Below are 26931 nucleotides of genomic sequence, written 5' to 3'. Positions count from 1 at the left end.
TTTCCCATCAAAGAAAATCCAAGGACCTGGTGAATTCTAATAAACACTTACAGAAAAACTAATACCAGTCTTTCTCAAACTCTTCCAAAAAATTGAAATGGAAGGAATATGCCCAAACTCATTTTACAAAGCCAGTATTACCCTGATACCAAAGCCAAACAAGGACAGTTCAAGAAAAGAAAATTACAGGCCAATATCCCTGATGAACATAGATGCCAAAATCCTTAACAAAATACTACCAAACTGAATCCAATTAATACATTAAAAGAATATTTCACTTGAAATACTGTCAGTTAGCTGGGTGCAGTGGCTCATGCTTGTAATCCCAACACTTTGAGAGGCTAAGGCGGATGGGTCACCTGAGGTCAGGAGTTCGAGACCAGCCTGGCCAACATGGTGAAATGAAACCCCATCTCTACTAAAAATACAAAAGGTAGTCAGGCGTTGTGGCAGGCACCTCTATTCCCAGCTACTCAGGAGGCTGAGGCAGGAGAATCACTTGAACCCAGGAGGTGGAGGTTGCAGTGAGCCGAGATCACCCCACTGCACTCCAGCCTAAGCAACAGAGTGAGACTCTGTCTCAAAAAAAAAAAGAAAGAAATACTGTCAGTTGCAGCAACACAGATGGAACTGGAGATCATTATATTAAGTGAAAAAAGCCAGGCACAAAAGATAAACATCACATATTCTCACTCATATGTGAGAGCTAAAAAAGTTGATCTCATGGAGATAGACAGCAGAATGATAAATAACAGAAGCTGTGTAGGGGAAAGGGAGATGAAGAGAGGTTGGTGAATGAGTACAAACATAAAGTGAGATACAAGAAATAAGTTCTAGTGTTCTATAGCACAGTAGGGTGAGTGACTATAGTTGACAACAGTATATTTCAAAATAGCTAAAGGAAAAGATTTAAAATGTTCCCAACACTACAGAAATCTTCTGTAAATAAAAAAGGAAAAATGTTCCCAAAACAAAGAAATGATAAATGTTCAAAGTGATGGATATCCTACATTACATAGTCTATGCATGTATCAAAATATTACATGTAGCATATAAATATGTACAAGTAATATATATCCATTTAAGTGTTTTTACTTGTTTTTTAAAAATCTTTCACCATCATCAAGTGGCATTTAACCCTGGAAGGCGAGGATGGTTCAACAGGAAATCAATAAATGTGATAGGCCATCGGTCCCCAACTTTTTTGGAACCAGAAAACGGTTTCGTGAAAGACAATTTTCCATGGATGCAGGGCGGGGTGGGTCCGTGGGAGTTGGTTTCAGGATGAAACTGTTCCACCTCAGATCATCATAAGAAGCATGCAACCTAGATCCCTCACATGTGCAGTTCGCAATTGGGTTCGGGATCCTATGAGAATCTAATGCCGCTGCTGATCTGACAAGAGGCAGAGCTCAAGCAATAATGCTCGCTCACCCGCGTATCATCTCCTGTTTTGCAGGCTGATTCCTGACAGGGTTCATGGCCCACGGGTTGGCGACCCCTGTGATATGCCACATTAGTAGGACGAAGGATGAAAACCTTATGATCATCTCAAGAGATGCAGACAAAATTCAACATCCTTTCACAATAAAACTCTCAACAAATTAGGTATAGAGGAATGTACCTCAACACAATAAAGGCCATATATGACAAGCCCACGGCTAACATCATACTCAACAGTGAAAAGTTGAAAGCAGTCTCTAAGATGAGGAAAAAGTCAAGGATGCCCACTCTCACCATCTCTTTTCAACATAATACTGGAAGCCCTAACCAGAGCAATTAGGCAAGAGAAACAAATAAAAGTAATCCTAGTAGGAAAGAAAGAAGTAAAACAATCTCTGTTTGTAGACTATATGATCTTATACACTAAAAACCCTAAAGATTCCACCAAAAGACTGTTGGAACTGATAAATAAATTCAGTACGGTTGCAGGACACAGTGTCAACATACAAAAATCAGTAATATTTTTATACACTAATACTCAACTATTCAAAAATAAATTAAGAAAAAAATCCCATTTACAACAGCAACAACAAAAAATAAAATCCTTAGGGGTATATTTAACCAAGATGGTAAAAGATCCACATACTAAAAACACTATAAAACACTGATAAACAAAACTGCAGAAAAACACCCATGTTCACGAATTGGAAAAATTAACATTGTTAAAATGTTCATACTGCCCAAAGCAATCTATAGATTCAATGCAATCCTTACTGAAATTCCAATGTAATTTTTCACAGAAATAGAAAAAACAATCTTTAAGTTCAAATGGAACCACAAAAGACCCCAAACAGCCAAAGAATCCTGAGCAAAATGAACAAAGCTAGAAGCCATCACATTCCCTGATTTTAAAATATATTTTAAATCTATTTTAATCAAAACAGCATTGTACTGGCATAAAAACAGACAGACAGACCAACGGAACAGAATAAATAACCCAGAAATAACTAAACCCACAGTTATGGTCAATTGATTTTTGACAAAGGTGCTAACAACACAAAACAGGAAAAGAACAAGTCTCCTCAATAAACGGCGTTAGGAAAACTGGATATCTACTAGCAAAAGAATGAAACTGAGCTCTTATCTATATGGTATACAAAAATTAATTCAAAATGGATTAAAGACAATAAATAGAAGCTCTTCCATAAAATGACTAAAAGAAAATATAGGGCAAAAGCTTCATGGCACTGGTCTAGGCAATTTTTTTTTGGATATGAACCCAAAAGCACAGGCAATAAAATCAAAAATAGACAAATGGGATTAAATCAAACTAAAAAGCTTCTGTACAGCAAAGGAAACAATTAACAGGGTAAAGAGACAACCTACAGATTGGAAGCCTGGGCAACATGGTGAAACCCCATCTCTACAAAAAGTAGAAAAACTAGCCGGGCATAGTGACATGCGCTGTAGTCCCAGCCACTCAAGAAGTTATGGGAGGACTGCTTGACCCTGGGAGGTGAAGGTTGCAGTGAGCCAAGGTTGCGCCACTGCACTCCAGCCTGAGTGACAGAGCGAGATCCTGTCTCAAAAAAAATGGAGACAACCCACAGATTCCAAAGATTAGGAGAAAATATTTGCAAATTATACATCTGATAAAGGGTTAATATCCAAAATATGTAAGGGATTTAACACAATTACAAGGAAACAACTCAATTTAAAAAATGGGCAAAGGACCTGAACAGATATTTCTCAAAAACAAAAAAACAGAACAAAAAAAACAAAAAAAAACATGGCTGACACACACATTTAAAAATGCTCAACATCACTAAAAATTAGGGAAATGCAAATTAAAACCACAATGAGATATTGCCTAACACCTGTTAGAGTGGCTACTATCAAAGTCAAAAGATAACAAAGTGTTGGCAAGTACCTGGAGGAAAAGGAATCCTTGTACACTATTGGTGAGAATGTAAAATGGTACAGTCATTATGAAAAACAGTATGGAAGCTCCTCAAAAAACTAAAAATACCATATGATTTTTCTCTAACAAGTGATCCAGCAACCCCACTTCTGAGTATATATCCAAAGAAACTGAAATCAGTATGTCAAAGGGATGTCTTCATTCCCATGTTCACTCCAGCACTATTCACAATAACCAAGACATGGAATCAACCTAATGAACCTGGAAGACATTATGCTAAGTTAAAATAAGCTAGGCACAGAAAAAAATACCACATGATCTCACTTATATGTGGAATCTTACGAAAGTCAAACTCATAGAAGTACAGAGTAGAATGGCAGTTAACAGAGCCCAAGGGAAGAGGGGGTTGTGATGATAAGTTTCAGTGAGACAAGAGAAATAAATTTTTGAGATATATTGCACAGCAGGGTGACCATAGTTAATAAGGACATAATGTACATTTCAAAATATATTATAGCTAAGAGTAAATTTCAAATGTCTCTGACAACTGAGGTGATGTTAATTTGATTTAATCATTTCATGCTGTATATATATATATATATATACACATATATATACACACACACATATATATATCAAAACATCACATTGCACCCCATAGATGTATACAATTATGACTTGTCAATTAAAAATAACTTAAAAAGAAATAAAAATTTATTTCTCTAAAGTAAATGTCTATGAGTAGATTGGTTGGCTCATACGGAAAAGTATATGTTTATCCTTGTCAAATTGGCTTCCAAAGTGGTTAAACAATTTTACATTCCCACATGCAGGAATATGATAGTTCCAGTTCCTATATATTCATACCAACATTTGCTCTTGTCAGACTTTTCCCATATCTTGCCATATGCATCTCGTCCATCTGGCTGTTCATCCATAACCTTTCTAATATCCTCTATAATAAACCAGTAAATGTAAGCAAAGTGTTTCCCTTAGTTCTGAGCTGCTCTGGTAAATTAGCTGAACTTGAAGAGGGGGTAGTGGGAACTCCAATTTATAGCTGATCAGTTGGAAGTACAGATAACAACTATTACTTTCTATTGGCACCTGAGGTGGAGGCAGTCTTATGAAACTGAGCCCTCAACCAGTGGAATCTGATGCTATCTCCAGGTAGACAGTATTAGAATTAAATTGAATTAGAGGACACTAAGCTGGTGTCTGCCAGAGAATGTGCTTCCAGAGAACTGCTTGGTCTGTGGGGATCATTCTCTGTTGAGTGAAAGAACAAGAGAAAGTACTTTTTTCTTCTTCTTTTTTTTTTTTTTCCCCGAGACGGAGTTTTGCTCTTGTTGCACAGGCTGAAGTGAAATGGCATGATCTCAGCTTAATGCAACCTCCGCCTCCCAGGTTCAAGCTATTCTCCTGCCTCAGTCTCCCGAGTAGCTGGGATTACAGGCATGCGCCATCACACCCGGTTAATTTTGTATTTTTAGTAGAGACGGGTTTATCCATGTTGGTCAGGCTGGTCTCGAACTCCCAACCTCAGGTGATCTGCCCGCCTCGGCCTCCCAAAGTGCTGGGATTATAGGCGTGAGCCACTGTGCCTAGCCTGAATCACCATTTTCAAACCTATGTTTGAAAAATCAAATACAGATGTTTTAATAAAAGACACTGCATGTTTAACATTAAAAACCAAATGCTAAAGACAAATTGCTAACATACATTACATGTATGTTTACAATTAAAACGTAGATACTGTTAAAATGTTTGGTGGCATAAATAAAATTACAGAGAAGTTTTCAAAAGGACTCAAACAGAAGGATTTTTAAATGTCTTAAATTTTTTTCTTATAATAAAATGTAAGTGAACTAACTACATTTGACATCACATTTTAAACATGTTAGCAGCATATAATAAATTTTGAAAGATTGGAAAACTTAGTTATTGTCACAACTGATATAATAAAGGAAAATCATGCAAGTGCAAATTTTGCTTATGTGTTCTCTTTTAAATCATACTGTGGCAAAGTTAAATTCTAACAGCAAGTGTTCTCTTATGGGTAACTGATTCTGGCACACTAGCCCCAGGAAAATTTTTTCATAATTTTAGAGACATATCTTGGCCAGAGAAAATATTTAACTCTTTATACTTCTTTCTATATACATTTCATTCATTTTGACCTTTAATAACTAATTCACTATCAACATTTAAAATCTAGAAAACTACTATTTTTTAAATTGGGTACTTTTCACTCTAATACACGCTAACTAACATGTAACAAGAAAGCAACATTTTCAGATGGGTATTAATACAATTGCCTTCAATTTGTATGTTTTTAAGTGCTAGTTAATCATTAAGGCTATAAACTAATGGTCTAATAATTGCAACTTATCAAAACTTACTTGTATCTGATGGCTCTTTTTCTTAAAGCTCTTTTTTTTTTTGAGACAGTACTGCTCTGTCGCAAAGGCTGGAGTGCACTGGCACGATCTTGGCTTACTGCAACCTCCACCTCCTGGGTTCAAGCAATTCTCCTGCCTCAGCCTCCCTAGTAGGTAGGATTACAGGTGCATGCCACCACGCCTGGCTAATTTTTGTATTTTTAGTAGATACGGAGTTTCACCATGTTGGCCAGGCTGGTCTCGAACTCCTGACCTTAGGTGAGATCCACTTGCCTTGGCCTCCAAAATACAGATGACTTTTACTTTCCTCTTTATTTTCCAAATCAGAAACACATACCAAAAAACAGTAAATATTTTGTTTAAATAAAACCTCATAACATTTAGAAATTTTATTGTTGGATGTTATAAGCCAACAATTTCAACTTAGTCTCATAAGCAATATAATCAAGTCATAAGAAAAGTTTATTTCTTTAGATTGAATTCAGTTCTCCCTGAATCTTTAAATCCCTATCTGTTCTGAAACAAGCACCCTCTTCATGTAGTAAAAGTTATACAGTAATAAATAAATGGCTCTGTTTAGATAAAAAGGAAGATGAAGTGTATCAGGTAATTATTAGTATCCAGAAAATATTATGATCATGTTCAAATTCACTTTCCCTCAGACATAGTCAAAATCTATGTATCAAGTCTTTGATCTCATTAAAGTTTTGAATTACTGAGCATTTATAAATGGCTAAAAACACCAATTCACATTTTGCATTTTCCCAGAAATTTTTCTAATACTAAAATTTACAGACAAATGTACCCCCTCAAAAAAGTTTTCCATTTTAAAGAACTAGAGATTCAAAGGTTTCTTCTACGTTGGGAACCCTAACAAAACGATACAGCCACCACTCAGGAACACATTTGACAGTTTCTTTAAAAACTAAACATGGTGGCTCACACCTGTAATCCCAGCACTTTGGGAGGCCGAGGAGGGCAGATAACAAGGTCAGGAGTTCGAGACCAGCTTGACCAACAAGGTGAAACCCCGTCTCTACTAAAAATACAAAAATTAGCCAGGCATGGTGGTGCACACCTGTAATCCCAGCTACTCAGGAGGCTGAGGCAGGAGAATCGCTTGAACCTGGGAGGCGGAGGTTGCAGTGAGCCAAGATCACGCCACTGCACTCCAACCTGGGCGACAGTAAAACTCTGCCTCAAAAAAAAAAAAAAAAAAAAACCACCATGAAACATGTAACCACAATATAAACTCAGCAACTGCACTAATGGGCATTTATCCCAGACCAATAAAAACATGAAAATCTGTACATGAATATTTATAGCAGCTTTGTTCATAACAGCTGAAAACCATGAACAGGGGTTAAGGAGGGGTGACAACAGGAGAGAAGTGGGTGTTGCTATGATGGAAATATTCTGTATCTTGACTGTATCAATTAAATATTCTGGTTTTGATATTATATTATAGTTTTGCGATATGCTACCATTGGGGGAAAATGGGTAAAGAGAACATGGGATCCCTATATTATTTTTTATAATTGCGTATGAGTCTGTAATTATTTCAAAATAAAAGTTTTAATTTTTTTTTAAATACAGTATTTTAAGTGTGCTCTCCAACATCAATAATATCAAAGTCAAAGATTTCTTTCCCAGGAATTCACAATCTAAAGCAGACAACACACAAAAGTTTTAGAAAGTTTACTTATAATTTTCAAATAAGTGTATGAATACGCACAGTATTTGGGTATTGAAGTACACACCATGTGCTACTATAGAAAAGCATGTGAGTGTCTAAAAAAATACACTAAAACTCAAATGTATTCTAGCGTGCAGGCATAATACTTTAAAGTTTTCTTGAAAACATAAGAAAAGCAGCACAATAACAAAGCCATTAAGAAAATTTAAGATATTTGGCTGGGCACAGTGGCTCACACCTGTAATCCCAGCACTTTGGGAGGGCGAGGTGGGCGGATCACGAGGTCAGGAGACCGAGACCATCCTGGCTGACATGGTGAAACCCCATCTCTACTTAAAATATAAAAAATTAGCCAGGCGTGGTGGCGGGCGCCTGTAGTCCCAGCTACTTGGGAGGCTGAGGCAGGAGAATGGCATGAACCCAGGAGGCGGAGCTTGCAGTGAGCCGAGATTGCACCACTGCACTGCAGCCTGGGCGACAGAGCAAGATTCCATCTCAAAAAAAAAAAAAATTTAAGATACTTTGTTATACAATATAAATAATCTATAACCAAGATTAATCAATTGTTTTAAATTCTTTTCAGGTTGTAGTATTTATTATCCTTAATAATTTAAGTTTATCGTTTTAAAGTAGATGATTTCCTCAAGTTATTTATTTTTCTGGATTCTGATTACAACACCATGAGCTGGCAAAACAGGAGTGTTCACACGCAGTTCAAAATAAGTCATGTACTTCATCTATGTACCACAACCACCAACTTTTAATCTTTGTATCTGTTAATCTAAAATACAACATTAATGCAGTCAAATAAAGCAAGGTTTTACTTATAAAGTAAATAATATTACAGCAAAACCACCATTACTTTTGCACCAACCTAAAATATTTAAAACAAGCTTTAAAATAAACATCTAGGTTGAATCTGGTATGTCTCCTATAAATCCTTCTCTTTAACCCATTTATGCCTAGTGTTCCATTATTGGAACGCTAAGCTTACAGGAGTTATTTTTTTCCTACTGCTCAAGGTCATCGCCAAGGTCTGATTTTTCACAAAAAAAAAAAAAAAAAATTGCAACATCCAGCATAGATGGGTTAATAAACACATTCATCTATGATTCATTTAACAAATTATGGCACAAAGTACATTTTAGGTACTGTTCTAGGCTTGATACAGCAATGTATAAAACACACAAAAACTCTACATTCATGAAGCTTAAATTCCAAGGTGGGAAGACAGACAATAAAATAATAAGCAAAAAAGATACACGTTAGATGTTGATCAATTCCATGAAAAAAAGATACAGAGGTTTGGGACTGCAGGGGTATAAGTGACATGAAGAGTGACTGTTACTATGTGAGATAGATGTGGAAGGCCTCACAACAGTGACATTTCAGCAGTCTCAGTGAAATGAAACAGCAAGCCATGCAGATATCTAGCGATAAGAGCCCAAAACAGAGCGAACAGCAAGTATCAAAGTCCTGAAGACAAAGCATGCTTGTCATGCTCACTCAACACCAGAGAGGGCAGTGTGGCTGAAGTGGAGAATGAGGAAGCAGACAGTGGTGGTAAAAGGAAGCCAGAGAAACATAAAGACCCCCCCCATAACCACAGGCTTCTTGCAAACCTCGAAAAGAGCCCTACAAAGTCTGTTCACATAGTCATTTTGGTAACACTGGCAAAAGTAAGGTATTTTAACCATAGATAGTTAAGATTACTATCATTTTACGTTCTGATTTCTGTCACACTTCACCTTGTGATGAACAGCATTAGGTTTTGGGATCCAGCTTGCTAGTAGAGTTGAGTTTAGCAAGCTATATTGAGTTTGGGTTTAGCATGATATATTCATTAATTTACTTTCCAGTTGCTTTTAGGTATAGAACATTGATTCCTAGTGGCTCATTAAAAGAGTGGCAACCAGGCACGGTGGCTCACGCCTGTAATCCCAGCACTTTGGGAGGCCGAGGCGGGCAGATCACTTGAGGTCAGGAGTTCCAGACCAGCCTGGCCAACATGGTGAAACCCCGTCTGTACTGGAAATACAAAAATTAGCCAGGCATGGCAGTGTGCGCCTGTAATCCCAACTACTCTGGGGACTGAGGCAGGAGAATCGTTTGAACCCAGGAGGCAGAGGTTGCAGTGAGCCAAGATCATGCCGCCGCACTCCAGCCTGGGTGACAGAGCCAGACCCTGTCTTGAAAAAAAAAAAAGAGTGGCTTCCAGGAATACTCTATTGTCTACTGTGCCAACTTACCCTGTCATGACACAAAGGTGAAGAACCAGAGGCCATAATGATATATAGATACATCCTAGGGTGCCAAGCCCTGAAAATATGTGGGTAATGAAAAAGAAATAAATTTAAAATGCACATGGCTAAAAGACAGATGGTTAAAACTTCTACCAATCATCAGACATGCAATGTAGTAAGCAGAAGATCTGACTCTTATCAAAGCCTAGCCAAAATCCAAGTTATCTCCTGTCAAGGAAATGAAGTGAATACAATTATAATTATTATAAATGCAACATAACTTTGTAGGGTTTTTTCCCAATGGAAACTGTACTACAGAAAATTTTTTAGAATGCCTATGTTTGAGAATCACTACCTGTATCCGTATTCAAAAAAGGTGACTGTGTATTAAGTAACATGGTTTTAACTATTCCAAATATGAATAATTATTAAAGCATATGTGATCAATAATGCAAGAAGAAAGACTGAAATATCTTTTTTATTTTCTCTGTATAAAATGATATTATAGTCTGCTGGGGAGGGCAGGAAAGCCGCACCCACCCAGCAAGGGCCCCATGACTGGGTTCCCAAGACTGTCGAAGGAAGGTATAGCTGGGTGGGAGGGTGGGTAGCTTATGCTCTCCAAGACTGCCTTTCCAAACTCTTTGACACCTAAGAAAAGGTGAACAAGTTCTATTTTCAAGAGAAGATGGCTTTTAACAGTTTTGAAGGATCTAAAGCTGTGTATCTGCAGACATCAATAAGGATGAAGAATTTGTAGAAGAGTTTAACAGATTAAAAACTTTTGCTAGTTTTCCAAGTAGTAGTCCTGTTTCAGCATCAACACTGGCACAAGTAGGTTTTCTTTATATTGGTGAAGGAGACACCATGTGGTGCTTTAGTGGTCATGCAGGAGTAGATAGAAGGCAATATGGAGACTCAACAGTTGGCAGACACAAGAAAGTATCCCAAATTGCAGATTACCAATGGCTTTTTTTTTTTTTTTTTTTTTTGAGATGGAGTCTCACCCTGTTGCCCAGGCTGGAGTGCAGTGGCGCAATCTCGGCTCACTGCCAGCTCCACCTCCCGGGTTCACGCCATTCTCCTGCCTCAGCCTCCTGAGTGGCTGGGACTACAGGCACCCACCACCATGCCCAGCTAACTTTTTGTATTTTTAGTAGCGACGGAATTTTACTGTGTTAGCCAGGATGGTCTCGATCTCCTGACCTCGTGATCTGCCCACCTCAGCCTTCCAAAGTGCTGGGATTACAGGTGTGAGCCACCGCGCCCAGCCGGCATTTACTTTTAAAATAGTGCCACACAACCTGCAAATCCTAGTATCCAAAATGGTCAGTACAAAGTTGAAAACTGGGAAACAGTAATCAATTTGCCTTAGGCAGGCCATCTGAGATTCATGCAGATTATCTTTTGATAACCGGACAGGCTTTAGATGTATCAGATACCATATACCCAAGAAACCCAGAAACCCATCATGTATAGTGAGGAAGCTCAACTATAGTCATTCCAGAACTGGCCAAACTATGCCCACTTAACCCCAAGAGAGTTAGTTAGTGCTGAACTCTAATACACAAGTATTGATGACCAAGTGCAGTGCTTTCATTGTGGTAGAAAACTGAAAAATTGGGAACCTTATAGTGCTGGCTGGTGGCAGAAGAACATAGGCAACACTTTCTTAATTGCTTCTTTGTTTTCGGCCAGAATGTTAATATTTGAAGTGAATCTGACATTGTGAGTTCTGATAGGAATTTCCCCAATTCAACAAATCCTCTGAAGAAATCCATCCATGGAGCATTATGAAGCACAGATCATTACTTTGGGGATGTGGATGTACTCAGTTAACAAGCAGCAGCATGCAGGAGCTGAGTTTTATGCTTTAGGTAAAGGTGATAAAGTAAAATGCTTTTGCTGTGGAAGAAGGCTAACTGATGGAAACCCATTGAACACCCCTGGGAACAACATGCTAAGTGGTATCCAAGGTGTAAATATCTATTATAGGAGAAGAACAAGAATATATAAGTAATATCCATTTAACCCATTCACTTGAGGAGTCACTGGTGAGAAGTGCTGAAAAAAATGTTATCACTAACTATAAGAATGGATTATACCATCTTTCAAAATCCTATGGTACAAGAAGCTACACAAATGGGATTCAGTTTAAAGAATATTGAGAAAATAATGTAAGAAAAAATTCAAACATCTGGGAGCAACTATAAGTCACCTGAGGTTCTGGTTGCAGATTCATTGAGTGCTCAGAAAGACACAAGATGAATCACGTCAGACTTCACTGCAAAAAGATACGGGGTCTCATTATGTTACCCAGGTTGGTCTTGGGCTACTGCCCTCAAGCAATCCTCCTGCCTCAGCCTCTCAAGTAGCTGGAATTACAGGCCCATACCACCACACCCAGCCTATACTGTAATTTCTAATGAGACAGAGGAAAGACTAGGTGGAGGGAATTGAAGGAAGTATTATTGAAAAAAGGGGAGAAGAAGTAATGAGGAGCTCCAGATCCAGAGTCTGCCAGTAATAGCACAGAACTCATTCCAAGACCTCTAAATTACTGAAAAATTATAACAAAATGAGAAATATGTCAAACACAGAATTGGTCCTAGGCTGTAAGAAGAAAATGAGAGATAAATAATAAGAACCTGTAGCATGACGGCTTCAGAAAAGTATTATATAGGAACTGAAAAGGAAGTCTAGCCATATGTAATTTGGTTTTTGGGGAATAAAGTTTACATTGACATTCAAATATTCCAAGCAGTCTCCAAACAAAGCTGGTGACACCAAAGCAATCAAAGTTTCACGACCAATTAAAAACCCAGAGTCTATTATTTTAGAAATAAATCAAAGATCACGATGGAAATTCCTTGTATAAAATCAGTATTGTCTTAGTAATTTTTTAAAAGAAAATTATAATATAAAATCATATGAAGAAATGAATGGAGTTTATAACCAATACATGATGGAAAAAAGTACTGTGGAGGTATGTTAGATGATTATTTACATAACATTTAATTAACATAAAATCTGGATTTTATGTTAAGTCTGGTGTTTATCATCTTTTTAAAATTAAAATATCATCACTCAAACTGAATTTTTACTGGACAGGTTCAGCATTAAAAACAAGTAAATTGGCCGGGTGTGGTGGCTCATGCCTGTAATAACAGCACTTTGGGAGGCTGAGGCAGGCAGATTACGAGGTCAGCAGTTCAAGACCAGCCTGACCAACATGGTGAAACCCCGTCTCTACTAAAAATACAAAAAAAATTAGCCAGGCGTGATGATGCACACCTGTAATCCCAGCTACTCAGGAGGCTAAGGCAGGAGAATCACTTGAACCCGGGAGGCAGTGGTTGCAGTGAGCCGATATCACACCACTGCATTCCAGCCCGGGTGACAGAGCGAGACTCCATCTCAAAAAATAATAATAATAAATAAAAACAACAAGTAAATTGGCTGGGCACAGTGGCTCTTGCCTATAATCGCAGCACTTTGGGAGGCCAAGGCAAAAGGATCACTTGAGCCCAAGAGTCTGAGACCAGCGTAGGCAACATCCCATCTCTACAAAAATAAAAGTAAAAAAAAATAGCCAGACATTGTGGTACGTGCCTGTGGTCCCAGCTACTTGGGAGGGTGAGGTAGGAGGATTGCTTGCGCCCAGGAGTTCGAGCTGTAGTGAGCCGTGATCACACCACTGTACTCCAGCCTGGGCAATACGAGACCAAAAACATAAAATAAATAAAATAAATGGAAACAGGTAAATAGATGAGTTAACTTGAAGACAAATCTGAAAAGATAACCAGAATTCAGCACAAAGAGATGAAAAAGTAGGAAAATGTTAAAGAGCTATTAAGAAAATATGAAGAGGGACATAAGAATGTTTAACATGTATCTCAAAGGAGTTCCAAAACAATAGAATATAGAGAATGAGGAGAAGCAAGATTCAAAGAGGGGATGGATAAGAATTTAATTCCAGAACTAACCATGAATTCTCGGACTACAAAAGCTGAGTTCTGATCAAACTAAATAAAAATAAATCTATATCCTAGTAAATCCAATACGCCAAAAATAAATTCTTTGAAAGTAAATCTTAAAAAAAATTTGAGAAAAAAAGAGAGATTACCTAAAAAGTAAAACCAACAGACTACAAAAAGTAACTACAAAAAGTAAAACCAACAGACAACAAAAAGTAAAAAAAAGTAACTACAGAGAACAAACATAAAGGATTATCTTTAAATCATTGTCAATCTAGAATTCTATACCCAGCAAGATTGTCATTAATTCAACAAATATTTATCAAATCTCTACTACATGACAGACTCTATTTAGAAGCTCAGAAGCTTACATTCTAGTAAGAATTCTTTCAAGGAGAATAATGCCAAAAAGAAATCCTGCTCTCCTGCTGTCCTGAAATGTCCATTTCATTACAATTAAAAGTCCTTAGAACTCCTAATTTTCTGGAGTATTTTAAAATAAATTTACTTGATGGCATACCCTAGGCTTTCTTAATTGGTGGTCCATGAACACTCTGAAATGAAATTTAGGTATCATTCCTTACATGAGCAGTTTTCTATACAGAATGTCCACATATGTCATCAGAATCTCAAAGAGGTCTATGACTCAAAAGGGGTTACATCCACTTTTCTCTGACCCAACCGCACACACCCAGAATAGTTTGGTGCTATATAATTTCCACAGGACCCTATAAATCATCTTTCAGTCCTTTTCATACATTATTATTTCTGCCGTGACTTCTCGCACTAGAGAGTAAAACTCCATGAATGCAAAAGCTATCTCTTGTTTACCAGCATCTAGCACAGAAACACAAAAGTACAGAGCAAAAAGTAAATATTTTATAACTAAAATGAATTGCTAAATGTAACTCTGAAATATACTCCCTTGTTACAGAATTCAAGAACTAAACCTTAGGTAAATAAATAATTATTAATCTTTCCTAGTTAAATTTTTTAATGTTGCCTATCAAGTCTATTAAACAACCTGAAAAGATTTTAATGTAAATGTTTTTAAAATATTAACTTGGAATAAAATTTACATAAACTTGATTATATATTTACTTTAAAGAATATCAAACAACATAACATTAACTTCATTTTTGTAAACTTAAAAATTTGGAAGCCTAGCTAATTATATTATTAAATGCACTGAGTGTTTGGAGATAGTACCAATGTTGTTTTAATATTCAAGAAGAACACACATCATAAAAACCCATCTTTATATCATTTTTCCCATAAGAAATCACAACAGAGGCAGAATATGAAATTAGATATATAAAGAGATATAAAGAGACAGATATATACACATACAAGTACAGCCTATCAAAGATGAAGATGTAAACTTTAAAAAGGCAATGAAGAGCACAAGACAGTGATTTCCTTCTGAAATAAGTGAAATTCAATCCTATATGATAGGAACAAACCAGACGGTATCAAGGCTTTTTTGAACATTTAATTCCATCCATTAACACAGAGAAGATTATCCTCAAATGCAAGTGGCTTTCCTCTTTTACTTTTTTTAAGAAAACATGATTTTAAAAAGATATAGCTTATGGGAAGACATCAAAGGTTAAAACAAAATACTTACCAAGTTGGCCATATAAATTGTGAGCAGCCCTCTCCTGCAAATAATTTTAAAAGGAAGATATTAAACTTTAATTTGACTTAGTAATCACTTTATCATTTATTAGAAGTCTATAAAAAGAATTATATTCTCAGAAATTGAGAAACGTACTGGTATCTTAGAAAAACAGGTAAATTATGCCAAACTAATTTCTCTCCGACCTAAATTTAGCTGCATCTAAATAAATTCCATAAAGTCACTTGTTTTGTGGTCATTAAATATTCTTAGAGGTCATTAAGTAAATATTTAAAATTACTATTTCCCCATTGTTATTTGTTATTGGCAAGAGTGGTATAATTTCTTACTAGTCTATGTTTATGATAGAGAAATCTAAATTTTGTAATAAAGAATTCTAATTCATCTTGCCAAAATGTAAAGAACAATTCTGACCAAATAAAAATTTATCAAAAAATAAATAAAACAAGCCTTCTATCTGTTTCACACACAATACAATTGTTTCATTAAATAATATTACAAATCATACTAAATCACATTGGTTTTAATTTCATTTTAAATGAAAAGTCAGGCACTAAGGGAACTTTCTAATGCCAAAGGACAAACAAAAGTTCTATAAACACTTTACAGAAAAACTGCATATTTACCAAACTTATTTAATAAAAATTCAGGTAGAAAGTCAAACATAACTTTTTTCTGCCCTTAATCAGTTTACTTAGCTTATACTGCATATGAGAAATGAATGAAGCACATTCTATTCTCTAGGAAATGTCTTCAATAGGTTTTAAGAATTCAAGGGCAGAGTTTGACCTCTGAAAATTACAAAAACTTATTTTAGTTTCCTTTATGAACATTTTCAGTACTCAAAGAAAATAAAATATATATAAAAAGTACCAATGTCAAATCACTTTCATTTAAATATGCCGAATCTTCATATTGATATTGTCAATGAAATCTTCTTCATGCCCGATTCATACACAGTCCTGAATGTTCATTATCTTAAATGGTTTAGTAAGATTTTTAATATTCCTAAAGCCACATGCAGGCAGTATGATTTAACTGAACAGTACTAAAGTAAAGTTAGGTACTCTGGGACTCTGTAATTTTGTCATTAAAATTAGGGAACATTTGAGGGACTAGTTATCTACTTATTAAATCTATTTTTTTAACATAAAAATTATTAAAGAAAAAATTTACATTATCACCAATATATAAAATATAACATTGGACCTACTCTGGTTGAAAGGGGAAGGGGATATAGGACCCACAGTGCCATACACCCAGTGCCATATACTCCTAGCAATCTCTCCTCAGCAGATCCTAATGCATTTCAGCAGAACAAGAGAACCCAATTGCCCTTACAAAAAGAATTTTTAAAAATCACTGGTAAAGGTGATAGGATGATCTATGCAGCAAACGAACATGGCAGAAACCTGCACATTCTACACATGTACTCCTGAACTGAAAAGTTAGGAAAAGAAAATAATAATAAAATCACTTGTAAGATTATCTATAAGGTTTTTTTAATGTCCCTTTTTCTATGATTTTTACATATGGATTGAAAGTGTTCTTACTAGTTCTCACCATTAGTTCCTACCAAATTCTAAATCAAAAATACTCTAATATTGCTTATTCTAAATAAGTTATACTGAGAAAAATTAGGGTAACATTAACATCCAAGAGTCCCACATACACTGAAGAAAGAAAAGTTAAGTGCTTCTCAAGGGATACCCATTTTTACCAAAAGCTGGTTACATATGAAGAAAAATATATATATTACAAATTCCAAAATAAAAATATTTCTTTACTTTCTGTGAGAGAGCCTGACAATTTTTTTTTCTTTTTCTTTTTCTTTTTGAGACAGGATCTCATTCTGTCACCCAGGCTGGAGTGCAGTAGTACAGTCATAGCTCACTGCAGTCTCAAACTCCTGGGCTCAAGTGATCTTACTGCCTCAGTTTCCCAAATAGCTGAAACTACTTGTTTCAGTAGGTGCACACTACCATGCCTACTAATTTTTTAATTTTCTGTAGAGACACAGTCTTGCTATGCTGTCCAAGCTGGTTCAAGTTTCTGGATTTAGGCCATCCTCCTGCCGTGGCACCCCAAAGTTCTGGGATTACAGGCATGTGCTACCATACCCCACTGACAAATGCATTTCAAGGTGAAATGAGCTAAAGCTGAGTATCCCTTATCCAAAATGCCTGAGACTAGAAGTGTTTCCAATTTTTGATTTTTTTGTATTTTGTAGTACTTGCATATACATAATGAAATAACTTGGGGATGAGATCCAAGTCTAAACATAAAATTCATTTATGTTTCATATACACCTTATACTTGGCAAAAACTGCAATTACTTTTGCACCAACCTAAATACATACAACTTAATGCAATTTTATATAACATTTTTAGTAATTTTGTGCATGAAACAAAGTTTGTGTTCAGTACTTAAATGTGAAATTTTCCACTTATGCCATCATGCTGGTGCTCAATCATAATTAAGGTTATTATGTTGTTATTGTAAACCACAGAAATAAACAAATCTCTTTGACAATTGTGTTTTCGACTGGAGCTACCCTGGACATTTTGTCATTCACAGACAGTTGTCTTGATCCTCTTCCAAAAATGGTTTATAATCAGCTACAGGACTCTGACAGGTGCTCTTAAATGCAGGTTTCTAATATCTTTGGAGAGTGTGACATTAGAATAAAGGAAAATCATTCAGGACTCATGAAGAGCTGAAATGTTCATGAATATCAAGCAGGACAAGAGTTAACTGAATAGACTGAACTAATAGAAAACTTAAGTAATCTTTTTTAACTTTTTGCTTAAAACATTGCTGATCCTTGTTTTATTTTTCAGAGTCACGGAAGTTTTTCTCTTGAGCTATCTACAGTTTTCAACAATTGAGTAAGGTATACTCCTATGAACAAAGTTTGGAGAATATTTGTTTCTTTCTGCTTGGTTTCTTCAGAATTTGGAAACTTTGTGAGTATTCTTAACATAGGGTAATATAGTTATTTGTATCACTGCAATAAGAATCCATTTTCTTTTGCAACAAGACACAACTGGAGAGACTGGTTGTTTTACCAAGGCTTTGACTGGAAGGGTGTGCTTTCCTTAAGGAATTAAGCTTGACTTGCAGAGCCAATAAAAGCCCCTTGGGGAAACTGGCCTCATACCCTGTCTACACAGTTCCTGTACAGGGTTCCTAACTTGTGGTGAGTAAAGAATGTCACTTTCTATCAGGTCCAGGAGCCCCAAGTTATCTTGACACCTCAAGAAGAGAGGAATTTACCCAATTCACAGGTATTTGAGGGTACAAACACATGGGTGGGCTCAGCTTTAAAAAGTCTTATCTGAACCAGGTGTGGTGGCTCACACCTGTAATCCCAACACTTCAGGAGGCCAAGGAGGGCAGATCACCTGGGATCGGCAGTTCAAGACCAGCCTGACCAACATGAAGAAACCCCATCTCTACTAAACACAAAAAATTAGCCAGGCGTGGTGGTGCATGCCTGTAATCCCAGCTACTCGGGAGGCTGAGGCAGGAGAATCACTTGAACCCAGGAGGCAGAGGTTGCAGTGAGCCAAGATCGCACCATTGCACTCAAGCCTGGGTAACAAGAGCAAAACTCCAACTCAAAAAAAAACAGTCTTATCTGAGATTCCATATGGAATAGAGTTCCATCAGAGCCAATTTTAAAAGCCTATGTGAAAATAATTATTCTTGGTGCACTTGATGCAAATGATTAAGCCGAGTATAACACTGAAGTTTATTCTGCAAACAACTCGGTCCTATCATGACTTGTTTGTAACAAAATGAGGACTGGAGAGAAAGAAGTAAGTTTCAAAACTTATCATACACTTGTCATTAAATTCTCATCTCATTAGTTGTTTTTAAGTTTTGTCTGCATTTTAGACTAACCCTGCTTATTCCTGTGAACCAACCAGTGATCTCTGGCTGCAGCTAAGAAGAAAGAAAATGGATGGGTAATGTAAAAATCTGGATCAACATTCTAATTCTGGGCAATTATCCTGCAAATCCTGCCAAGTGGTGAGAATAAATGGGGTGCCCATAACCTGAAGGGGTTTTTTTTGTTTTTTGTTTTGAAAATAAGACCAAAGGTGCTAACCAAACCAAGCCCCATGCACCCAAGTCTTAGCAGGCATAACTATAGCCACCAGTTATCTGGGCATGTCAGCAGCCTCAGAGTTTTTGAGCTGTTCTTACCCCCATGTTTTGTTTTGATACATGTCTTCTAATATCCTGGTTTGTCTCTTCTCACCTTCAGGCCATCAAACTCCAAACAGTCATGCAACCGGAGCCTCAAATGATGGCTCCCTTTTACTGGGGACCTTAGATAGGCCTCTAAGAGAGACATGACTGCCATTTTCCCAAAACAGCACCCCCATCAGCAGAAAGCAGTTAAGACTGGTCATCATCCTTAACCTAACAGCAATTAGATGTATCTCTTCAGAAGGGGAAATTGATAGCAGCAGGAGGCAGTCAAATGCCTAGGCAGATAGGGGTGGGTCCCTGGTGAAATCCTACCTCCAAGCCAAAGACAGTTTAAAGCCTGAAAGCCAAGCTACAAGTCAAATCCACAGACCAGATTAAGAACTTGCCTTCCTGTTTGGCATACTTTCCTCCAATTAATCCCCACCCTCCACCTATTTTACATATACCTACCCTTTCCTAATTGGTTTTCTATCTGTCATGCCCACCTTTGAGTAGTCTTTGTTTTAAACTTTTTTGCATACTCACAAACCAATCAGCAAGCACTTCCCTATTCTGAGGCCATAAAAGCCCCAGACACAGGCACACTGAGAGGAAAAAAAACACCAAACTGTGGGGGTAGGGGACCACCCCTGCGTCTCCTCTCCACTGAGCTGTTCCACCGCTCAATAAAATTCTTCTCTGCCCTCTTCACCCTTCAAATTATCAGCATATCCTAATTCTTCTTGGACATGGAACAAGAGCCTGGAAACTGCCAAACGTGGGTACAAGCCATAACACAGGCAGGCCACGTAGAGGTGCTGCCTCCAGTGGAAGGCCTGGGGCTAAGCAAGGCCTGGGTGCAGGGTGGGGGGCATCACCGGCTGTGGAGGTCTCCAGTTGGCAAAGTGGACAAGAAAAATCCTACATCAATACCTCACACCTAAGGCATACGAGGCACTAAACAAATGATTATGGAATTACTAGACACAGCCAACAAGGTATTTCTAAGAACAAATCCTTACGGAAAAAAAGTGTATTATAGACATATAATCACCAAAGATAACCACTAGGACAAGGGAGGGCCAATTAATGATACCAATTTATTAGCAAAGAAGTGATCAGACCTCCTTAAAGTTGCATAAAACTTAACAATCTACAAGGTATAATCAATATTATGAAATCAAATTTTACCCACCCAATAGTACCATGAAGTGTAAGGCAGATACCATTATCCTTACTCTATTGTAAAAGTAACAAAAAGACAAGCTGGAATTCAGAGTCAGTTCATCTGACTCCAGTTTCAGGTTCTGTCCAATGCATTACTTCTACAGAAAATCTTTGCACTACTAAATTATCTTTTTTGTTGTTGTTTGTTTGTTTTTGAGACAGTCTTGCTCTGTCACCCAGGCTGGAGTGCAGCAGTGCAATCTTGGCTCACTGAAACTTCCACCTCCCAGGCACAAGGCATCCTCCCACCCCAGCCTCCCGAGTAGCCAGCACCACAGGCACACACCACCACACCCAGCTAATTTTTTGTATTTTGGGTAGAGCAAGGTTTCGCCATGTTGGCCAGGCTGGTCTCGAAATCCTGAGCTCAAGCAATCTGCCCTCCTCAGCCTCCCAAAGTGCTGGAATAACAGGCATGAGCCACCGCACCTGGCCCTAAATCATCTTTAAGTTCTGTAATTCACTTGCTTGTTTAACATGGCATCCTAACAGGCTTCTATTCTTCGAGGAAGACTAAAGCCTTCACATACTGTTACTATTATGAAAAAGCAGAGAATGTATTGCTATTAGATTAAGTCCTATTCTGTTCTCAAAATTTCAATTTATCTTTCCCCAAATCACCTCCTTAACAGCTTTTGCTGAATTCAGACCCGGAGAGAATATTATCTCTGAAGGGTATGATATGTTGGATTATAGAGCCACACTCTTTGACAGGATTTCTTTCATGCAACGTCTTCATCCTCTGTTCCAATGTCAACTTTATAACTGTACTATATCAGACCAATAATTTATCACTTCTTCAGTTATGTTAAGCACTACGAAAAACTGAGAAGTCAGTTAAATGCCATTTTATTGTTTTACATTTGACTATATTTAGCCTAAATCTGAAGACAAATAGGCCACTCCCTTACTGGTGAGTAAATCCTCTTTGGAAACCAAGTTACCTATTAAAACATGGCTAACACAGTGATGGAGAGGGGGAGGTGCCCATTAGAACAGATGATGGCATAGGCCTGAAAAGGAGAAGCTGGGGCCAAGAAGTACAATAAGTAACTTGTTAAACTTCACAGGAGATTCTGATACCCATATCCTATACTCCCATTCTACTGAGAGTCACTAGATTAGAAGGCTGCGAAAGCTCAGCAAATAAGCAGTCCAATATTCCTTTATACCACATAAGCTTTTCTCATTGTTCCCTTCTTTTATTTATCTATTTATTTTGGTTGGAGAAGGGATTCAATCTCTCAAAGTTGCAGCATACAACTTTGTGCACCTCCAGGGGTGTTATCAAAAAAAGTATTAAGAACAATTGCAGCCAGGCACAGTGCCTCACACATGTAATCCCAGCACTTTGTGAGGCCAAGATAGGAGGATCACTTAAGCCCATGAGTTTGAGATAGCCTGGGCTATCTCATCTCTACCAAAAATAAAAAACTGACCTGGTCACGGTGGCACATGCCTGTGGTCCCAGCTACTGGGGAGACTGAGGCAGGAGGATCACCTGTGCCCAAGAGATCAAGGCTGCAGTGAGCTATGATTGTACCACTGTACTCTAGCCTAGATGACAAGTGAAACTCTGTCTCAAAAAAAAAAGAACCACTGCTACAGGAACTGTGTAGTCAGAGTATCATCATTCTTATAGGAAAACATTAAATAAAATAAATGTTCTGTAACATCTTAGTAGATTAAAAAGTATCCATACATCCTGCTGAAATTCTAAGCATTATTATCATCTAACAGCATTATCATTTCTAATTAGATGTGTAATCAATAATGGGTTTTTTTTCCAGAAGCTTTGGTGTATATATTATTTAGCTAACCTCAAAGTTTTGAATAATACTACATATCACACTTCACAAGAGGCCGCTGGGGAATACAGTAGGAACAATGCAACTTCTAAATTCTAAATATGTATATATCCTATATGTGCATATGAAATATACATATAAAAATAATTATATGTTCTATAAATAAGGAGATATTAGAAATAAAAGAAAGTGAAAATTCCTAAACATTGTAATGGCTTATTAAGAAATGCTATTTAATCATCTCAGAAAATCTTTCAAGGTATAATGAATGGGTTTTTAACTGTCAGAATGTTTTAGAAGGTATAAAAATACTTCCTTAAGGCATAGGAATTAATAGAATAAATTTCTAATCTAGAGCAAGAGTCTATGATCATGTTCTATCTTATATAGTACATAAAGAGTAAACTTTACAGAAGGCTACAAAGTGTTTAATCTTCTGGTGAAGTTAACATGCCAATGAAACTTGAAGATACCAAGAACTTACAGACCAAATTTATGAGTATTCTTTTATTCCCATATTATATAGATCATTCATTCTGGTCATACCTGGTTTGGAGTTTCATAAGTACCATAGTGCAATTTAATAATTCAACAAATGAGTATGCTTGCAATAAATATGCAATTGTTGATACTTTAATCCATGTTCATGTTTGAGCACACTGCAATTCTTAACTAATACTAAATATCAAAGCAAATTCCACAGCAATTCTACAAAACAAAATCCATCAGAACAACTTCTTTCTAAACCACAAACAAAGCACTTCCTAGAAAAAGAAAAAGAAGACTAGTTCTTAACAGCCCTCCTACAGATAAACTAGATGTTACCAATGCTTCCTGCTGAGTTACTATGATCAGAGTCCTTTGTGGCACAAATTTTTTAAGCAACCCTGGAAACAACCTCAAAGCTCTCTCAGAACCCCACAATGATGCGATTAAGATTTAAGTAAGCTGCCCTCTTACTGGGTGTCAGAAACTAGCAAGCAAGCACGCTTAATACTACTAGAAAGGGAGGGGGTAATTGATGAATGGATTAGAGAGAAGGAAAAAAGATGAAGAAAGAAACTTAAACCAATATAGATGAAGATATTTACAGATAGATAGATCTTTATCTATGTATTTATATCTATATCCAGATAGAAAGAGAGATAAGTGCATATTGTATTTTCTCACCTCATTAAATACTTTTTGAAAAACTGATTATACAACTGAATGCAAAATCTCAGAGTAAAGATTGCACTATTAAAGCTTTAGAGGTTTAAAAGTTAGGACTACCATTATTTGCTATTTTGTAAAATGAAACTGCTAGTCATCACAATATGTTTCTTCAACTCTTTCTCGTATATTGCTGACATTAAAGACTGAACTAAATTAAATTTAATTTAAATTTAAAGTTGAACTTACACATTTCAACTGACAACTGGCTCCTTAAATGTTGCTGCTTCTAAACGTTCAATCTTAGACCTCCTCTCATACTGGGCTTTCACACATGAATCTACTTCCACAGTTTCAACGACCACCTATTAGAGGAAAACTTCCCATTTTCATTTTTCTAACTACCATCTTTCCCTTGAACCTAGACTCACATTTCCAACTGCCTGCTGGCTATTTCCACCAGCATATCATTGATTTTCTCTGTGAATTGAAGGTATAATTATAAATTCTTTTTCCTTACCAAACAAGAACTACAATACTAATATGCTTGATTTTTGGCACTAGATGCAATAATTTTAAAATATGCATAACTTCAACTCTTGCAAATTACTTATAAGCTTTTAATGGATCTTGATATTTAATGAAGTCTTACATAAATTCATGGTAAGTCAAGAATACTTTTTCAGAGCAAATTAAGCTACTAAAGTAACTCGCAAATTCCAAATATGCACAGACACATTTACTTACACCAAGACACACTGTAAGGCAACTTGTCAAGAGATTTCTGTTTTAAAGTTTAACTCCAAAGGGAAAAGAAAAAATACAAAACCTGATTTTTTTCTTAAAGTCACTAAGCTTGTGAACAACACTAAAAAACAAAAATTAAAGTTTTTAATTAAATCCAACCAGGAATTGTGATTGTATGCATAGACATACACAACTCTCAACAGAAAGAACTACAGAGCTATCTCCCAGTATTGTTAACTGCATCACCTAATAAACAAAAGAACTAAATCAACACATACACAAAGAGTTCAATAATGTAACAATGAGATCAAGGGAAGGATCAATTTTTCTCCAGCAACCATGTGATAACAGTTATAAAGAAGTTAAACAAAGCTAGACTTAAATTTCTTATTAAGTTGTTAAAACAAAACTACTTCAGCTAATATTTAGAATAGGTCATAATCTGTAATACCTAAAAATTTTCTTTGAACAACCAATGTCTAAGAATGAAACACTAGTGCAAAACCTCATCTACAGGAAAAGAAAAACAGAAAGCTTAAAAAAAAAAAAAACCCTCAGCTATCAAAAGTGAAAATAAAACAGAAAATAAACTAGCAACCCAAATCCACGTTATCACCTTACATCCAGGAAACCTCTCGTTATTCCCTAAGAAGTTATTGCTCTTAATATCAGTAACACTCTTTTACTTTGGTTTTACTGTATTTGAACTAATGTTAGCGTTCAAAGAAAGAGAAAAAACAAACCAACAAACAAAAAACAAATCCAATAGTAAGCAGTCCTAAGATGGACCTAGACAGGTTGCCACATTTTGAGAGGCAGTAAAATGGTAACATTAAGAAACTTCAAAGATGTATATTGCAGTCTATAGAGCAAGCACTAAAAGAAAATAACGAAAAAAAAATTAAAGTGGAATTCTAAAAACAAAACAAAAAATCAAACAATACAAAGGAAGTAAGGAGGAACAGACAAATGAAAAACAGAAAACAAATAATAAAATGGCTCACTCAACCTAGCCATACCAATAAATAATAAATGCCTCAAATGTTAATGAACTAAATAATCTAATTTATAGGCTAACACTAGCAGAATAGATATAAAAAAATAAGACCCCACTGTATATTATCTGCTAAAAAAAAAAAACTTTAAAGACACAGATGTTTGAAATTAACTGGAAAGAAATACACTCTGCAAACTGTAAATATGAAAAGGTTGGAGTAGCTATATCAATATCAAATAAAAATAGGCCAGGCGCGATGGCTCATGCCTGTAATCCCAGCACTTCGGGAGGCCAAGGCGGGTGGATCATTTCAGGTCAGGAGTTTGAGACCAGCCTGGCCAACATGGTGAAACCCCGTCTCTACCAAAAATACAAAATTAGCCAGGCGTGGTGGCGCGTGCCTGTAATCCCAGCTACTCAGGAGACTGAGGCACAAGAGTTGCTTGAACCCGGTGGGTGGAGGTTGCAGTGAGCCGACATCATGCCACTGCACTCCAGCAGGAGCAACAGAGTGTGACTCTATCTCAAAAAAATAAGAAATAAAAAAATCAAATAAAAATAAACTTCAGAACAAATAATATCTGAGCTACAGAAGGACATTCCATATGGATAAAAGGTTCAATTCATCATGACATCATGAAGAAATGGTAACAAAAAAAAGTGCAAATACCAATAAAACCTTCACAGAAATTGATAGCATTAAAAAGAGAAATAGACAATTCCAGAATCACAGTTAAAGATTTTACACTTTTCTCTCAGCAAATGATAAAACTAGACTAAGAAAATTAGTAAAGATATAGATCAGTAGTTCTCAACAAGGAGAGATTTGTTCCATGGGGAGATGTAGCAATGCCTGTAGGAATTTTTGGTTATCTCAACTTGGTGGGGTGGGGAAGGCGGTGCTAATGGCATGTATAGATACACTGCACAAGAGAGCCCTCCCAGTAAGGTATTACCTGGCCCAAAACATGTCAATAGTGCCAAAGTTGAGAAAACCAGCTGTAGACAAACATCACTGTCAATGATCTTGTCCTTGTTGATATCAAAAAAAAAAAAAAAAAAAAAAACACTGCAAACAGGCAAAAGAAGAAAGCTCAGCCAGGCCTGGTGGCTCATGCCTGTAATCTCAGCACATTGGGAAGCCGAGGAGGGCAGATCACGATGTCAGGAGTTCGAGACCAGCCTGGCCAATATGGTGAAACCCCATCTCCACTAAAAATACAAAAATTAGCCAGGCGAGGTGGCACGCACCTGTAGTCCCAGCTACTTGAGAGGCTGAGGCAGGAGAATCGCTTGAACCCACGAGGCAGAGGTTGCAGTGAGCCGAGATCACGCCACTGCACTCCAGCCTGGGCGACAGAGTGAGACTCCGTCTCAAAAAAAAAAAAAAGAAAAGAAAAGAAAAAAAGAAAAAAGATCACATGATCTTATCAATAGATGCAGAAAGGCCATATAACAAAATATTACATCCATTCATG

The 26931-nt window shown here is 36.8% G+C and overlaps 1 protein-coding gene and 1 pseudogene across 6 annotated transcripts in view; one reads left to right on the top strand and one right to left on the bottom strand.

The window, feature by feature from the left end:
* Positions 1-26931, bottom strand: part of TMEM135 (transmembrane protein 135) — a 273828-nt gene that overhangs the window by 209913 nt on the left and 36984 nt on the right. For 5 of the 6 annotated variants that reach the window (XM_055093835.2, XM_003832984.5, XM_003832983.5 and 2 more), the window contains one exon: positions 15310-15343. The exons of the other annotated variant lie outside the window; for it this stretch is intronic. In XM_055093835.2, the coding sequence (XP_054949810.1) occupies positions 15310-15343 (34 nt within the window). The remainder of the gene's footprint in view (positions 1-15309; positions 15344-26931) is intronic. 6 annotated transcript variants of the gene reach the window in all.
* On the top strand, positions 1153-14637 carry LOC106635296 (E3 ubiquitin-protein ligase XIAP-like; annotated as a pseudogene).

The sequence above is a fragment of the Pan paniscus genome, chromosome 9, assembly GCF_029289425.2.
Source record: "Pan paniscus chromosome 9, NHGRI_mPanPan1-v2.0_pri, whole genome shotgun sequence".
Lineage (NCBI taxonomy): Eukaryota > Metazoa > Chordata > Mammalia > Primates > Hominidae > Pan > Pan paniscus.
This window is presented reverse-complemented; position numbering and strand designations above follow the sequence as displayed.